Genomic DNA, 18,735 nt, shown 5'->3' with positions numbered 1-18,735 from the left:
GGAAGGAAAAGGGCAGGGCATTCCAGTGAGAACTCTTTCTTCAGAACTCTTTGTAACTCTGCAAGTAGGTTTATATCCTGCCATTTATCTTTAGTTTCCCTTAGTTCCATGTAAACTTAAACCAAAGCACTGAATACAAGTATGTTTATAGGTGAACTTTGATGACTGACTTACAATGTAGTAATTGTAAGCGTCAAAAGGTAGTTGATATTTCTTTGATTTCCTTTATCCCAATATAACATAACCATACTGATTATATTTATCAAAGCACTTGTATTAGAATTATGAAGTGCCAGACACTGTCATAAACCTTTACAAATATGACTAGCCCCTTTAGTCTTCAAGAACCTTCAGTAACATAAATGCATCATTTCTATTTTATAGACAGGGATATTAAGGCCTAGAAAGTGGAATAGTGTGCTAATCATATATTTGAGATTAGAGTTTAGAGTCTTCCCAATGCTGCTACTCTGTGCTGTGAATAGCTTGATATAAACTGACACACACTAACATTAATTTAGTTTCATTGTTTTAAAAATATTTTTCCATAATTCAAGTGAGCTTAATAGAGGTGTTAGTGAGTCTTTATCATAGTCAACTGTTCCTTGGTTTAAAAGCATCATTTGTTCATTCAATATTCTAGTCATTAAGGCTTATATGCTTCTTCAACTGTATCAATTATATTCCAAATTGCTAAAAGGTAAAAGTGAATAGTATATGAAATGACCATTATGTAGCCATCACTCAGTAAATGTTCATTTCTTTCATACATGATAAAGTGGGTATAAACATAATCTTCAGTCACTGGGAAATGTTTTAAGGACATGTGTAGTTCTTCTCAACTGTCAGAAGATGTCAGTGTTAGGACATTGCATAAAAAATTGAGTATCAAATTATTCCTATGATGTCAGAAAAATATAAAATCAGGATGCAGTGTAGCTCATTGATAACAGCACTTGCTTTGTATGCTTAAGGCTGTTGAGCATCAACACAAAAAGAGCAATATAAAATGGAACTAATGGTACATTAGTCACAGCTAAAAAATACAGTAGAGGAACATATGTCTCGTATCTGTAATTCCTAATACAGCTCGGTTTGTGACTGAGATGTTAGCCAAGTTATTTCCAAGGGATATGGATGACAGAGTCACATAAATGGAACAATTAAATAGATCCCTGAATATCAGGCAAAAAAGTTTGGGACATGATCTGAGAATTAGTAGTTTTTGAAATAGAACTACTATGAACTCCTGTTTAGTTCTACCACTGGTATGCAGAAAAATTCAATGCACTTTGGCAAGGAATCTGAAAATAAGAATTTTAGTGATTGTCACACTATATTCTCTTGATTCTAAGAATTACTCTGTCACATATTCAAATTCTTTATGTTGAACATGTTATCTCTATATTTCACTATAAAATTGGGATGAAAGTGCTTATACTATTATAAAGAGTAAACTTCTCAATACATATAATGCATTTCAGTCATTACTACTGGATTGTAAGCGATAGTTCTAAATGTTAGCTTTTAGTACTATTACTATTATTGTGTAGTTGGAATATGCATTTAACGTAGTCTTTTAAAGCCTGAAATCAGTAGATTGCTTTGTTGTGGTGCTGAGGATTGAACCCAGAGTTTCATAGGTGGTAGGAAAGCATGCTACCACTGAAACACATCTCCAGTTGTTTTTAAAACAATTGCTATTGTCTTAGTGTAGTGAAATTACAAACCATGTGAACAATGGTAGGAAACTTGGACAGGTGGTGGTTGTAAGAATTCAGAGGAAGTAAGTGTAAGAAAGATTGCCAAAAAAGTGGACCTGATGACTTGTTGAATACAGTGAACTAAGAAAAAAGAGGACTCTAAGACAGTGGTTCTCAACTTTCCTAGTGCTGCGACCCTTTAATAAAATTCATGTTGTGGTGACCACCAACCTTAAAATTATTTTCATGGCTACTTCATAACTGTAATTTTGCTCCTGCTAGCAATTACAGTGTAAATATCTGATATGCTGGATATCTGTGTATGCAGCCCCTTGTAAAAGGGTCGCTTGACCTCAAATGTGTTTCAACCCACAGATTGAGAACGGCTGTTCTAAGACAACCCTCAGATTGCAAACCTGAAAGAATGGGAAATGGGTGTGGCTTAGGAAGGAGATCCTATTTGACCTCTTTAGAGGGTTTGGGATAGTGTTACAGTATTTTGTAAGTGATTAGGAGGGGTGTTTAAACTAACTGCTTACTTAAGTTTAATATCAGATAATTTCATAAAAGTACCAATGTAAGAACAAGCCTCATGTGTCATTTTGAACGAAAATTCACATGTTTAAGGAAAAATAACGTATGCATTTAAAATGTTTTGCAGTACAAGTCAACAAGGAAGAATTCAAGCGGCAACGAAAATGAGGAGGTGAGACAAAGGGTGATATGGATTTGAATTCTTTATTCTTATATTTAGGTGCGTTAGTAAGAATTAAATTAAATTAAAGCAGCCCTGCTGTCATTTTCTTTCTTACAAAGCATGAGTTTCCTGTAATAACAAAAACTGAGCATTGTCATATAGTTACTAATTTAATCCTTTGTTTTCTAGAAAACAATTTCTAATAGTTGTAGCAGTTTATTATTTGTCTTGGATCTGTAACCCATCAGTTTATATTGGTTATCATTCTCCACTTTCACTTTCCCAAACAGCATGACAGTCAGTGGAGAGTTTCTATTTTTCAAAAATGTAGTAACACTGTGTGCATGTGTTGGCCTGATGTGTGTGCCCAGGTGTGAGTGTATGCGTTTCAGGGCATGCATGTGGAGGTCAGAGGACAGATTTTAGGAGTCTGTTCTCTCCTTTCACCTTCGATTACAGATACTGAACTTGAAGTCAAGTTGTCAGACTTCGGGGGAAAACACTTTCACTGTTGAGAGATTGTATCCATCTAAGATTTTTAAGGAACACTCTTCACAGATCCTGTTGAGGGTTTTAAATTTAAAATTGTATTTATACAGTTTTCATTACTGTAAATGTTTCTGTTGCTCCAGGTTAAGCACCCCTCCTGAAACATTTCATCACTGCCATCCCCAGGTTTTGTCTCTATGTGGTTGTGGAAATTGGTAGTTTATTTGATGTTTAGTATTTGGCAGGGCATCTGAAAACAAATGTATTTCTTAGAAATAAAATTACACTGGGCAAAATAAGTATCTATTATGAATTACCTGTATTTCTTGGAAATAAAATTACACTGGGCAAAATAAGTATCTATTATGAATTACCTTTGCCTAACCCCAATGCAGTTGTCTTTCCATGTCTTATCAAGTAGTATTCATGGGATCCCCCCACAAAAAAAGACAGATGTTTCCAAAGTTTCCAATCATTTCATTGTTAGTTTCTGTGGTAAATCATGAAAGTAGTTTTTGTGTAGGTGTGTGTGTGTGTGTGTTTGCTAATATTTAGCTGTTCATGTTTCACAGAACTGCAGTCAGTTCTGTGTACCTGCTGCTGGCTTTCCGTTGCACTTTACAATATCTGTTTGACCCTTACACTTTATTCCTCCTTATGTCATAGCCCACTGTATGGACTCGAATGTGCTGGTCAGTGCTCAGACTTTTGGTAACTAATATCAGTATACCTAATGGTAGCTCCTAGTTTATGTCTCTAGTCCATCCTTTACCATTGAGCCTTAGGCTTTTGTAGTAATGTGTCCTTAGCTGCTTGGAGTCTTTTGATCTCCTAGGATTCAACATGTTCATCTTTTTTTCCACAGTTCAAACATGTTTAATTGTTCAATTTATGCAATGCCTTTTTAAACTAGGTTGCATATTGAACACTCATGATATCTGGATTTTACCTACAGATATTCATATTTAATTGGTGTGTGTGTGTGTGTGAGTGTGTGTGTTTGTGTGTACACATGTGTGCGTGTGTGTACGCATGTGTGCGTGTGTGTGCGCGCGCGCGTGTGTGTGTGTGTGTGTGTGTATGCTGTGACACGTTTTCCATTTGAGTTTACTGTCTAGGCAAAGCTAGTAACTCCTTTATAAAGTCACCATCTCCCATCTAGACAAAGCAGAGATTGGCAAAGTGGCCCAGAATGGAACCTGGCCCACTTGCTATGTTTGAAAGTAACGTTTAAATACAGAAGAGTTGCAGCCATTTGCCTGCAGATGCTTTTGCATTCTAATGACCCAGTTGTGCAGTTACCACTGAGACCACGTGGTCCGTGATATCTGAAATGTTAACTATCTAGCCTTTAACAGAAAACATTCTTTAAACTTTACGCTAGAGGTTCACCTTGGCTGTTCTCATTGCCTCCTCATAGTCAATTTCCTCCCACCTGTTTCAGTGTCTATCAATTATGAAAACCTACTAATCCACTTGTTTCTTTTGGAGCACTGAAATATTTTGTCTACACTACCTTTTTTTCATCTTTGCTTCCTTGGCATAGGTCTTTAGTCTTTCTTGCTTGGATTGCTATAGTAGCTTCCTTGCTTTTCTATATTTATGTTATCTCTGTCTATCTGACTATTTTATATCTATCTTTTTATCATTTATCAATCTATCTATCTACTTATCTATTTATCCACCTACCTATCTATCTATGTAGTGTGTGTGCCACACATGCATGCACACCGGTACACCCTTTGTCACCTTCCAGTGACTTCCTCAGTCCTTTTCAACCTCATTTTTTGAGACAGGGTCTCTTACTGAATCTGAAGCTCCCAGATTTAGCTAGACTTGTTGATCTTTGAGCTCAAAGGATTTACCTCTCTGTGCCTTCTCATTGTTAGGATCACATAGACATGCCATCAAGTTCGTCATCGTATGTGGATACTGGCTGTTCCAATTCAGGTCCCTACGCTTACACTACAAGCACTTTAGCAACTGAAATGTCTCCCTCACCCCTCTTCTCTCTTTAGCCCATTCTCATACTGCTTTCAGAATGCAAGTACAATAAGGCCGTTCCTTTGTTTAGAAACCTTAAGTTTCGCCCCATGCCTTAAAAGGTAAATTCTCAGTCCTTTTGGATCAAGGCCCTGATAACCATATCATAAACTCACAACTTGCTCTCTTTTCACTTTTTTATACCCTTTCCAATTCAAAGTTGCTTTACAGTCATCATTTATTTATTTGTTTATACTTCTGTGTCTTTGTTCTTATCTTTTCACTTTACCTGGCTTTTATTGACTTTTTACTTTCTCAAGAAACAGTTTTTTACCGCCCCTTCCTTTCCTCTACAGTTTCTCTGTGATCCCTACTGTGCCATACATATACTGGGAATGCTAGATTAACTGTGCATGTGAATCTGTCTTCCCTCTAGCCTGAGACATTCTTTAAGGATGATATTTCACCAAATTTCCTTATTCTTAGTGTCTAGAATAGTAGCTGACATTGTCGGTGGTCAATAATCATTTGTCAGATGAATACATGTTTTATGTGGTATACATTTTCTAGGTTAAATATCAGAATTTTTTTCATTTGGTTGTCATTAGAATATTCATTCATAAACCGTGAACCATTTATTTGTTTTTATTCAATTAAATTTGTAAATATTTCTCTACTTACACTAATACACATAATCTTCCAGTTAGTTTCTTGTTTATCATGATGATCTTTTGCTAGTCTTCATTGATGTGTCTCGGCGGTAATACATCTTACCTCTTGTGTCTAGATTGTACTTTTAAGTCTTTAAAATTCTTATAAATCACTAGGAGATCTTACATAGAATCTGATTCATTGTTAGTTGGGGCCAGGGATTTTGTATATCTAACAAATTCCAGAGGATGCCTGTACTGTGTTTCACCAACAACATTTAAGTGGCAAGGTGTTAGGTTGAACATTGCCAATTTCTCCTTTGACAGTTGATTGAAACAATTTTCCATTGTCCTTTTGTATGTTAAAATCATCATTGTGTATTTTAATTTCATCTTTCACGTTTTTATTTTTATATTTTAGCAAGAGAGTGATAATGCTCATATGTCACCACAGTCTCCAGTATCATCCGAGGTACAAGTTGTTTTAATGCTTTGTATCTTTTCTATGTTTTATAAAGAGTTCTTCCCTGCCTCCTTTCTCAAACTTCATCTTTGTTTTTTACAGAGTAATTTATTCACTCCTTTTTGAAATCTGTGTTTGATTACTTTGTACAAGTCTTGTCTGTAAAAATAATTATGATTACCATTCCTTTGTATGAATATCTCTAGTAAATTTCACTAACTTGTGGTTTTCTGTGGAACATATTTCCATACCACAGAACATACATCATTTTATGAGGTATATTCTTTCTTATTCCTCTACATATTAAAATAAGTGGTGGATTTTAGCAATAGCTTTGGAATTTTAAAAAGCCTTTAAGCATTGTGCAATGGCCTTTGGTTTTCCTTGTAACCAATTAGGTCTGAAAGCAATGCAAGAGAAATGTCCTTTTTCCACGAGAAACAATCCTGCAGTGGGTTGTTCCTATCGACAGGAGGTCACACTTTTCCTGGCGTCTTAGATCTAAAGAATAATGGGAGAGCAGGTATATGAAAGACATAATTTCTAAAATTTTGTTCAAGTACTATGGTGGCTTGAATGACTAGTTCATGTAACTTAATCTGTTGCTTTACCACAAGAATTTTAAACATTTGAAATAGTATCTCATTTAGTTTTGATTACTTTTAGTATTCTAAAATCCATTTTCATTAGTAGGAAAACGATCATTCACTTGGTGAATTTAGGTCTTAAAATGCTTGACTGATCTCAATTTATTGTATGAATTTGATCATATAGTTTTATCTCATTATATGTAAGTATATTTGTTTTTAGAAATCTAAGATTCTTTCTGTATTGCTTTGGGTGATTTGTAAAATAAAACTTTTCTATGGCCACGAGCATGAGTTTAATAAAAATGCTTATAAATAATATAGAAAATAAAATTATATGTATGGTGTTAGAGAACAATTTAAATTAGGATATCCCCAAATTAGTCATAGTTGCATGCTTTTGTAAATCCTTTCTTTGTAAGTTATAACAACTGTAAGGATAGACATGACTTCCACTTGGTTTGCATAGTTGCTTTGTGATTTATGGCCTGTGTCTACCAGGAAGTGTATTAATGTCAATTTTTCAGGTAAGTTATATTGCTTTTATAATTTTTGCTTGTATTTGGATAAGTGGAACTTTCTTCAGGAATTTACAACAATTTAAAGAAACTAACAGAGACAACACATAAGGCTGTAGATGAGTAGGATGGCGAACATGTTAACATAGTTCCACTAACATTCACTGGGAGGTACCTAGTGCATCTAGGGAACATTCAGACACCTTATAGGATTCGGACTGCTTCAGTTTCATGTGAAAAGTAAGTAGTAAAATCCGCTAGTGTACCACATTAAGAAAGTCACTCTGCTTCATTGAACATAAATAGAGTCCCATTTTATGTGCCTTTGTCATTTTGTAGCTGAAAAGACCAGTAGCTTTCCTAAAGAGCCTAGTCAGTAAACGGTAGAGAAGTAAGTAACTAAAGCTTTGGCCCTTCCTGCTTCCCAGAGTTGCCACCCAGAATAATATGGTGCTGCCACGATTGCATTATATTTATTTATTTATTTTTATGAATTATAAAATTTATCAAGCACTTTCAGCTACTTCATTTAATTTTTCCAACAATCTCATTTGAATCGCATGGACTTAGTCACATTAAAAATGAAACGTTTACACAAATATACTTTAGGCTTTTCACTCCGATCGGGGATTTACTTAATGTTATATTTATCTTTCCATAGCTCACCATGGTTTGCAGAAGCACTTTAAAATAATGTGCGTTCAGATGGAAGAGATAATCATTTACTCTCATCTGTTATTCTAAAACCCCTGTAATTGTGGATGGGCCTTAAATTTTCCACTGCCGAGTATCAAGTCAATGGTGCATACAGAGTCCCTGTTGGTAAATCTTTTAGTTGATGTGTGTTTCATTATTTTAGAGACCTTAACTTGATTCTTCCTTTAAAAAAAAAATCTATTACCTTGAATGATTCTCCTTGAAAAGTCTTTTCATACTGTAAGAAACTATTCTGGGCTGGCAAGGTTATACTTTACTTTTGCCACCAAACCTGACCAACTCAGTTTGTTCACAAGGACTCACATGATTGAAGGAGAGAAGTTACTCCCCCAATTTGTCTTCTGACTGTCTCATACACACACACACACACACACACACACACACACACACACACACACACACACAGATACGTGTGCACACACAATGTACTTTTTAAAAATGAAATAAAGATTTAAAATTGTATACCCAGGTAAATGAGGAATATTTATTGACTTTTAAAATGTGAAATATATCAGCTTGATTTGAAATCTAGGTTGAATTTTCAATATTCAAGTAAACACTGGAAATGAATACTTCTCCAAACTGGAGAGGGTATGAATATGTGCCTTGATGACTTTGCAACAACAAAGGTTTTGCTTTTTTTTTAGGAATATGACAGGACTGATGGCTTTTCCCATGGTCCCTTTGGCTTGAAGCCTAGATCAGGTAAATATTTAGTATATTCTTTAAATAATATTGGTTGTCTTTGTTTAATATAGAGTTTCCCAGTTTAAATGGGTTGGAATCCATCATTTTATGTACTCAGAGATTCTGTCCTCTCTTCTAAAAGCAGTTTTCTCTTGATCTTACTTGTCTTTACAATTCCCATCGTTTCTTTCTTTCCCATTCCCTTCAAGCTCCTGCAACCTCAGATTTTTGCCTTAGGTGTCCTGCGGTCTTATTTCTCCCCTGCTGTGCCTATTGTTAGAATGAGCCCTCTGCCAGCAGGCAAAACTGTTGCAAATGATAGCACTCCTGCATTATATTGTGGTTTAAAACAGGGCTCTTTTTACATTTGGCATGCTCCAGAGAAAATGGATCCATTTTACTTGGCAAGGTATTGAATTATAGTCTTATTCCTGAATAACCACCTTGACCTTCCAGAATAATTTCCTTTTTTCTTTAAAGCTAGAAGACTATCATATGTTCAGTGATCACTTTTAACCTGGGTCATACGTTTCTCATAACATATGGTTAAATAAGAACTTACATAAGTGGTAGAAATCATTGCCCTTGTATTGCCTGTTGCTTTTCAACTATGTAGCTAACGATCATTTACATATAATTAAAAATATTTGGAATGCATTATTAATAACATGTGTAATTCTCTGATTCTATTTATCATGCCTCTTTCTCTATGAATGGCTGTTCTTTGTATTATCTTCATAAAAAGTTAGGGAATTTCTGTTTCTATACAGCCTTTAGTCGTGCATCTCGGCAAGAGTATGGGGCTGCAGATCCAGGATTTACAATGAGAAGAAAGATGGAACATTTACGGGAAGAGCGCGAACAGATAAGGCAGCTTCGCAATGTAAGTCACACTGACCTTGCATAGCTCCTTTACAGAAATAGGTTTCATTTGACCAATCTGTATAGTGATTTTCTTTTTAATGCTTTTTCAAATTTTTGATTATATAATTAGTAATATGAATACATACCATACATTTAGGTAAGACATCTGCAATTTATCCTCATGTCTTTATAGAATCTTGAATCCAGATTAAAAGTAATTCTGCCTGATGACATAGGAGCTGCACTGATGGATGGGGTTGTTCTTTGCCATTTGGCCAATCACATAAGGCCACGCTCTGTAGCCAGTATTCATGTACCATCACCAGCAGTGGTAAGTAGTATCAACAGATAACTGTTTCTCCCAAGGAAAATACAAGTTTTAAAAACTGTCTTTAACTAATGCACTTAAGCAAATACAATTTCCAATAACAACTACATTCTGTATAAAAGTGCTTGAAATATATTTCTTTCTGCTCTTACCTTCCAGCCCAAGCTGAGCATGGCAAAATGTCGAAGAAATGTAGAAAATTTTCTTGATGCTTGCAAAAAGTTGGGTGTTTCCCAGGTAATTATCTGAAAGCATCATCATTCAACTATTAATCTGTTACATGCAAAGTAGAATCAGCAAATCATCTTCTTAGTGAGGGATGAGTAATGTTTTGTGAACACAAATTTGAGTATCTTTTCCCCTCTCTATAATTTTCATGTTATATCTAAAAAAGCATTGTCTAACAAAAGGTTGTAATTATTTACTTATTCCTATATGTTCTTGGAAAATTTTTTGAGTTTTAGGTGTGTATATTTCATTTTGAATTTCAGCTTCGTGTATGGGTGTGTGATAAGGTTACAGATCTATTCTCCTGCATACCAGCATCCCCAGTACCAGTTGTTGTTAAGGCTCATCTTTCTCCACTGAATATTCTTGAGACTCTTGTCCAAAATCTCTTGTTTGTAAATGGAAAGCTTCACTAATATGCTCCCCGTTTTACACATTGATTTCTTTATGGCAGTAACACCCTGTCTGACTATTGCTTGGTGGCACATTTTGAAGATAGTGTGTATGATGGAGTTTTGTTCATTTTTAAGGTTATTTTGGCTGTAGTGATTCCCTTGCATTTCCATATCAGTATATCAATTTCTGTGTTAGCTTGCCAAGTTCTACAAAATGGCCAACTTAAATTTTGCTTTAGATTATGCTGGGTTTATAGACTAATTTGCAGATTATTGTTTTCTGTACAATTTCGTTCTTTTGATCCAGGAACATAAGATGTCTTTTCATTAATTGATACCTTTAAAAATCAATGTAAACAGTGTATTATAGTTTTCAGCACATGAGGACTTTGCCTCTTTGGTAAAATTAAGTCTTTAGCATATACAATTAATTTCTTAATTTAAAATTTTTTTCAGATTTTTATTGCTATCATGTAGAGATACCCCTGATCTTTTACTCTATGATCTTGCCAAACTCACTTCTAATAGATATGTTTGTATGACTTAGGATGTTCTCTACATAAAGTCATATCTGCAAGTAGGATGTAGTTTTGTAACCTAAGTGTAAAGTTTGCAGTTTGGGCATTTTTTATTTCTTCTTGTCTAAGTGTTCTGACTGGAGTCCCTAATATGAGGAACACTGGTAGCACCATTGAAAGTCTTTTCTTTCTTTATGTCAGGGAAAGCATTAAGTCCTTTATCTTCTAGTATGATATCACTAGGTCTTCCATGGCTGACCTTCCAGTGGTTTGATGCATTTTCCTAAGTTACTTTCTTAATAGTTGTGCAGTCTGTTGCATTAAAGTCTGCTTTCTCCGTATTCATCTGCCTTTCTTCTATATCACAGGCTATTTGTGTGTTAGTCTGTGAATCAAATGTTTGTTTTCTTGTTTCGTTTCATTAACCCTTTTTGCTCCATAATTGCCTTGGTAAATCACTGTTGCTCTTTGTAGATTTTGAAACCATGTAATATTAGTTATTCTGAGTTCTTTCAATTTTCATATACTTTTAGAGTAATTTATCAACTTATATAGAAAAGGAAGAAAGTCTGATGAGATTACTATAGAATTTTTTAAATTAATAGAACAAAATAATGTAGAATTATATCTAATAAAACAGTAGTTTTTCTTAACTTCTCTTAGCTATGAATATCTTTACTGGAGTCTTCTTGAATTTCATTCACAATTAATTTGGATATTAATTTAATATCTGGTCCTTCATTGTTAACATACATTGATCTATGTATTTACAATCTTGCTAAGTCATTTCCTCACTCCCTCTCTCCAATGATGTTTTCTATGAATAGAAATAACCTCTTCTTCCATTGTGATCTTGTTTTTGTTTTTTCTTTGTTGTTGTTTGCTTTTTGTTTTGTTTTGAAGACAGGAGTTTCTCTGTGTAGCCCTAGCAGTCCTGGATATCACTATACAGACGATACTGGTCTTGATCTCACAGAAATCCACCTGCCTCTGCTTCCCAAGTGCTGGGGTTAAAGGGGTGCGCCACCCACCACCTGGTGTAATCTGTTTTTTTATGAATCAGAATTTGGGTTTAATAAAGATATCTTAGTATAGACTTAAGAATTAGGAATCCAAAAATGGAAGTACTCAGAAGAAAGTAAGACACACCAGAGTATGGGTATGAGCTTCTTAAAGAAGAATCTTGGAAAGTAAGACATACCCAAGGGTAGATAGGGTAGAATTTCTTCAAGGGAAAGTCATCTGTAGTCTATCCTGTACTTCCTTCCTTGCTTAAATGTCCTAAATTAATTTCCCAGTACAATCTTGAAGAAAATTGGCCAGAATGGAATCCTTGTTTTATTCTACAGTTTTAAAGGAGAGTTTAATTTTCCACCTTTGACGTCTGACTTAATCTGTGTGTTTTACATAGATGACCTGTATCAACTGAGGGAGTTCCCATCTATTAGTAACTTTTTATCAGGAATGGATGATGAATTTAGCAACTGATTTTTCTGTATCAGCTGGTATGATTAAGTTGTTTTGTCTTCAATTTCTCAATAATCTGAGTCACATTGATTAATTTTCTAGATATTAAATCAACCCTGAACTCCAGGGGAAAATTTCTCCTGATCATGATGCATTTTGTTGTTACTATTTTTTATGTTATTGGACTCAGTTTTTAAACTTTTTGCTTAGATTTTTCACATTGATGTTTATGAGGAAGTTGGGTTTTAGTTTTCTTTTAATGACTTAGTCTGTTAGACAGTACTGACCTGTCCATTGTATTTGTATCCCTTCCTCTTTTCTCAAACAGTTGGACTGAATTTATGTTATTTTTTTGTAAAATATTTCACCAAGTTTATTAATTACCCATCTAGACCAGGGGCTTCTTTCTCCAAAGGTTTTAAAACACAATTAATTTATAAAACAAATATAGACTGTTCTACCTATTGTCTTTGCATGAGTTTCAGTATGTTTTATCTTTACTTCTAGTTTGTGAAACTTATTATCATAATACTGTTTATAATACCACCTTGTTCGTTTAGTACTTTTAAAATACCTTGTGATGTTTCTATTGATAATGGTAATTTGTATGTTCTCTTTTGCCTACCTAGAGTCGTATGAATTTTTTAAAATTAATTACCTTGCATTTTGTACTTTTTTCTATAGTTTTCTATATTTAGTACATTTTTCTCTCCCTCGACCCTCGCCCTTCATTACCCCCACTCACGTCCAGGCTGTTCATGTAGATCTCTTCCATTTCTCCGTCATTGGGTGATCCCCGTGTCTTTTTTGGGGTCCTGTTTTCCAGGTAGCCTTCCTGGTGTTGTGAGTAGCAGTCCAGTCATTCTTGTTCCACATCTAGTATCCTCCTATGAGTGAGTACATACCATGTTTGTCTTTCTGAGTCTGGGATACCTCACTCAGGATGATTTTTTCTAGATCCACCCATTTGCCTGCAAACCTCATGATGTCATTGTTTTTCTCTGCTGAGTAGTATTCCATTGTGTATATGTACCACATTTTATTTATCCATTCTTCAGTTGAAGGGCATCTAGGTTGTTTCCAGGTTCTGGCTATTATAAACAATGCTGCTGTGAACACAGCTGAGCAAGTGCCCTTGTGGTATGATTGAGCATTCCTTGGGTATATGCCCAAGAGTGGTATAGCTGGATCTTGGGGGAGATTGATTCCCAATTTTCTAAGAAAGTGTCATATTGATTTCCAAAGTGGTTGTACAAGCTTGCATTCCCACCAGCGGTGGAGGAGAGTTCCCCTAATTCCACATCCTCTCCAGCATAAGGTGTCTTCAGTGTTTTTGATCTTAGCCATTCTGACAGGCGTAAGGTGGTATCTCAGAGTTGTTTTGATTTGCATTTCCCTGATGATTAGGGATGTTGAGCAATTCCTTAAATGTCTTTCAGCCATTTGAGCTTCCTGTCTTGAGAATTCTCTGTACATTTTTCTCAGTTCTTGGCTATTTCCTTCTGTTTTTTTCAGATAACTTTATTATTTATTTTACATGCTGGCCACAGTTTCCCCTCCCTTCTCTCCTCCCAGTCCCTCCCCTCCACCCCTTTCTGTTCCCACCCACCTCCCAATCTACTCCACCTCATTACTGTTCAAGAAAGTGCAGATCTCTCATGAGTATCAACAAAACATGGCATATCAAGTTGCAGTAAGACTAAGCACCTCCCTTTGTATTAAGGCTGATCAAGGCATCCCAGTATGGGCAATAGGGTCCCAAAAGCCAGTAAAAAGGTCAGGAACAGCCCCTGTTCCCACTGTTAGGAGTCCCACAAGAGGACCAAGCTACACAACTGTAACATATATGCAGAGTGCCTAGTTGTTTGGCATTGGCTTAATTTGTTCTTTTTGTAGTTTCTAAGGAGGGCACTATTGTCTTTGCTTTGAAACTTGTTTTTATAATAATATTAATTGATTATTTGATTTTTTGAGTAAAATACTAGAAGAACACTAAATGTAGCAATGAAAATTGAGATGCAAATGTCATTTTCGAGGCTCCTTTAGATATCTTCTGTAGTATTTGGTGAATACTAATTTGGTTATAAAGGAAAGAAGAAGGAGGAGGCTGTTACACTTCCTATTTTTGTATCAGTGTAGTTTGAAAAATGACTGAGATACAAAAATCCAAAAGATTAACCTCATTTGTTGAAGCAGTTCTGTCATGGACATGTTGATTTTGACGTATCTGTAGGACATATATTTGGTCATGGCTCACTCGCATTTGCTTGATGTACCTTTAGTGGGAATAAAGATTTGGAATTCAGAGTGGAAACAAGAATTAAAATTATTAGATAGAATACTAAGGAGTGGTGTAGTGAAAATAAGAGAAGAATGAATATAAAATTCTTGGAAATATGTAGGACATTAGAAGAAGATTGGTAAAGACTACTGTAATTCGAAGCCCAGTTGCTGTAGGCAAGTTGAAGAACTCAACAGATTGGTATCATAGAAAAACCATAGGGATAAGGTTTCAAGTAAAGCTCTGATTAAAGATTGACATAAGAGAGCAATCAAATATGTATGTGCAACATTTGATATTTAAGAAGGTGTTGGTGATTTTGAACACAGCAGCTTTAGTGAGCGGATACATTAGAGGCAGCTGTAAAATAGCAGAGACTGAGCAATGCTGACATACTCCTCAACAAACTGTTTCTGTGTAGAGATAGATGTATAAGGGTGAAATGATGGCATTAGAGACAAAGCTAACATCTATAAGCCCTTTATTAGTATAAATTGTGAACCTAGCCATATTTTATATTATAATTAAGAAGAAAAATGTTGAATTATTGTATTATTTACTTTAAGTTGAAGAGAAAGTATGTTTAAAAAAATCTGCTTCTTGGGGTTGGAGAGATGACTGAGCAGTTACAAGTACCAGCTACTTTTCTAGAGGTTCTGAGTTCAATTTCCAGCACCCACATGGCATCTCACAACTGTCTATAACTGTATTCCCATGATATCCAATGCCCTCTTCTGGTGTGCAGCTGACAGAACATCTATCTACATCAAAAAATAAAGAACAAAATCATTTTAAATAATCTGATTCTTTGCATTGGGTTGAAGAGAAGGGGTATATGGGCAGGTTTGGAGGAAGGAAAGAGAAGGGGGAAATGAAATGGTGCAATTATAATCTCAAAAAATAAAATAAATATATTAATTAACGAATACAATTTTAAAATCTGTTCCAGACTTAAAAATCTCTCTGGCTGCTAAAGAATGGACATTCAAATCTCCTTTTCTCTTTACCCAGGAGAGACTCTGCTTGCCTCACCATATTTTGGAAGAACGAGGTCTTGTGAAAGTCGGTGTTACGGTTCAAGCACTCCTTGAATTGCCTACTACCAAGGCATCGCAGCTTTCTATGGCTTGATGTGATGATGAAAAAACTATACGTGTATAATTTCATGTATTTGAAATGATTTCAGAGATCTCAAAATCATGGAGAAGAATGTCCAGTAAAAATAATTTGCCTTAGGTTGCTTTTTTCAAAATTACATTAAGATCTCAGATTTAAACTTTTGAGTTGTCCAAACAATTTTTGGAGGAAAATTGGATTAATTTAATAGGAGTTTTGATAAATTAAAATTTTGCTTTTATTATGTAATTCAAGAACCTTGACTAATTTTCAAAATGATGATTGATACAAAATTAAAACATGCTTTCAATTTAACAATTACATTAAGTTTGAATATTTTTACATCACCATATACTAGTAAACATCTGGGTAAAAGTAATCATATTTTAGGATAGCAGTTCTATATTTGAGTTATTTCATATACTTCTAGTTTGTACACAATCTCTTCAATATTTTGTCTTTGTTTCCTAGGAAAATAATGAATAGAAAAAAAAACAAAACCCTGGCATTATTAAATTCTTTTAGTATTATCAGTTGGTGCCAAAATATTTTCATTTATATTGTAGGTTGTTTACATGTGAAGTGCCTGTGTAATTGATGAATCTCAAATAGTCTTAAGCATTTTTGCTATTTCTTTTTATGTATTAATAGAATCAATGGAATTTTTAAATATTTTGGTAGATTTTGTACGGTCAGTAATACGTGAGGATTCAAATGTGCCTCACATTGGTGGTTTCTTAGTTAACCCATTGAAGTTTTCATTAAATTGGTTCTTTCATGTTGTCAAAAATGTTAATGTGCTTAATTTATGCTATTTAATTTTGCAAAAGCATACTCATCTTTTAAATTGTTTTATCTGAAGAGTATTTTATTTCTGTGTTGGAAATGTTACACAAAACAGTAAGACTTTGGAGGGCCAGGGAAGTACTAATTGTCAAGGACATTTTGATGCAACTGTCAGTGTTTGGGTTTATATCTTGACTTATCAGAACAATAAGTACATCAGTGCTGCCTTTCATATTCAGAGAGCAGCCATTGAGAAACAGGGTTTGATTCAAAATTTGGCCATTTCTGGATCATGTACACCTTGTGATCCTCAAGTAACTTGATGTGGAATTAAACAGTCTGTTTCATGAAAGAGTATGTTCCGTAAAGTCCTTGCTTGATTTGAAGATGGATAAACTTACGATGGTAGTAGTGCAGGAATTTTTCCAAAATATTACTGTGATGAATAACTCATATTCACTTTTGTAGTAGCCAAGCAAGTATCATTTCTTAATTGTGTGATTATTTGCACTTGTTACCTCTTAATATGGATGCAACTTAATAAAAAATGTTGGCCTGGATATTTCAAAGGACATTTATAAAATGTAAAATGTCATGTGCCAAATACTACGGTAAGGATTGGTTTTAGGAATAATTCTACATTTTCTTTTGGTCAGTTGTCAGGAAGCCATATTTTTGAATTTTGGCTTCAGAATATAGATGTGTTCTTTTCATTCCCCATGAGTCAAATTGGAGCTATGGAAGCATAAAAGTTTTTTATTATTGTAAGTTTTAAGAATTAAATTATTAATAATTTATTATTTAAATATTTGATCTAATTAGATATGATAAAATAGTTGGATCTGAAAAATATCCCCATTGACAATGAATCTCCTTAGTGAAAATTTGGATAATATAGGTAATTTAGTAAATACCTTAGCTGATAAATTTTTAATTTAGACAGTTGACAGCATTACAAATTAAAAAAAATTAACAACCAAAACAATCATTCATACCTCTCTCATGGTTATTGTGCTTTAGAGTTTCTCTTATTAATTAATCTTACGTTATTTTCCAAGTATTTTGTGCTTTGTTATTATTGAAATAGTTGTGAAACTTCAGGCAATTCTTTTACTACATTTCACTTGTCAGTTAACTATTACCTTATAGAGAAAAGACACCAGAACTTCAGTGCTCATTCTTTACAGCAAATAAAGCTTCTTTTCAAGAGGGGTCCCCTTGAGGTCTGTAACACAGCAGTTCAATTATTATTGTGCCAAAAGGCATTACCAATATCACTTCCAGTGCGGTTTCAGCATAGTCCACAATGACAACCTTATACCAAGATCCTCACACTTTTCTGTTAGTAGTTTTTTAGTGTAAATTTATTCTAAATGTTTTCTATGGCTTATTATATACTTACTTCATCAGTTATTGAATTAACAATTAACAAATCACAATGGTTTTGTGATTTGAGGAGAATTGAATAATCAAAGAATATTTTATTGGACCCAAAATATCATTACATAGCTACTTCTGTTAAACTTTATGACCATATGGCACAAGAAAGAAGTGATGTTGGATATGTTTGAATTGAAATGAGTAAAAATGCATAACCATTTGTTTAATACTTATCTTTATAGAATGCTAGTTTAATGACTTTTCTAACTGAATTTTTTGAAGAATTCAGAAATGTTTGTATTAGTCACAGATTTATCATAATTGATTTTCTGATGCATTTAAAAAATGGAACACTAAATGTATATTACCGATGCAAACTGTGGATAAAATTAAATGAAAAAAATCTAAGCTGGAACTCCATTTCTTCCTTTCAGTCGTCTCTCTATCAATATCACCACCTTTTTTGGTCAGTATTTGAGAGTTTGTGTCTCTGGTCCCCACTGCGGATGAACATTCAAATCTTGAGTGCTGGCAGTGTTGCTCAGTGAGTGAAAGGGCTTGCAGTGAAGGCTGACAACCCAAGTTTGACTGGTTTTGTGGGTAGCCATGTTTTTAAACTCCACAAGTGCACCTTGGCACACTTTTGACCCACACAAAACAAACAAAACCTTTGATAAGTTAGATAGTCCTAGTGGGCTCTTTTAGTTGGGCATGGTGGTGCACCCAGAATCCTGCCTCCTAGGGAGTCTGAAGTGAGAGCATCTCTTGAAACCAGCAATTTAAGGCTAGCTTGACAGATAATGAGAATCTGTCTCAGAAACTAAAGGACAAGAGCAACCAATGCAACGAAAGCTGAAAGCTGAAGTAGATGGTTGTAA

The 18,735-nt window shown here is 34.6% G+C and overlaps 1 protein-coding gene and 1 non-coding gene across 4 annotated transcripts in view; both read left to right on the top strand.

The window, feature by feature from the left end:
- Lrch2 (leucine rich repeats and calponin homology domain containing 2) overlaps positions 1-18,234 on the top strand; it is a 92,724-nt gene extending 74,490 nt beyond the window's left edge. For all 3 annotated transcript variants that reach the window (XM_059250888.1, XM_059250885.1, XM_059250886.1), the window contains 7 exons: positions 2,365-2,409; positions 5,944-5,994; positions 8,455-8,512; positions 9,265-9,377; positions 9,552-9,689; positions 9,846-9,923; positions 15,587-18,234. In XM_059250888.1, coding sequence (XP_059106871.1) covers positions 2,365-2,409; positions 5,944-5,994; positions 8,455-8,512; positions 9,265-9,377; positions 9,552-9,689; positions 9,846-9,923; positions 15,587-15,706 — 603 coding nt within the window. In that variant the 3' untranslated portion in view covers positions 15,707-18,234. The remainder of the gene's footprint in view (positions 1-2,364; positions 2,410-5,943; positions 5,995-8,454; positions 8,513-9,264; positions 9,378-9,551; positions 9,690-9,845; positions 9,924-15,586) is intronic.
- Positions 6,341-6,469, top strand: LOC131900308 (small nucleolar RNA SNORA35). Its single transcript, XR_009376206.1, has one exon. It is a non-coding gene; the product is annotated as a small nucleolar RNA SNORA35 (small nucleolar RNA).
- Positions 18,235-18,735: the final 501 nt, after the last annotated feature.

The sequence above is a fragment of the Peromyscus eremicus genome, chromosome X (genome assembly GCF_949786415.1).
Source record: "Peromyscus eremicus chromosome X, PerEre_H2_v1, whole genome shotgun sequence".
In the NCBI taxonomy this organism is placed as follows: domain Eukaryota; kingdom Metazoa; phylum Chordata; class Mammalia; order Rodentia; family Cricetidae; genus Peromyscus; species Peromyscus eremicus.
Note: the sequence above shows the minus strand (reverse complement) of the source record. Positions and strands in the feature narration are given on the sequence as shown.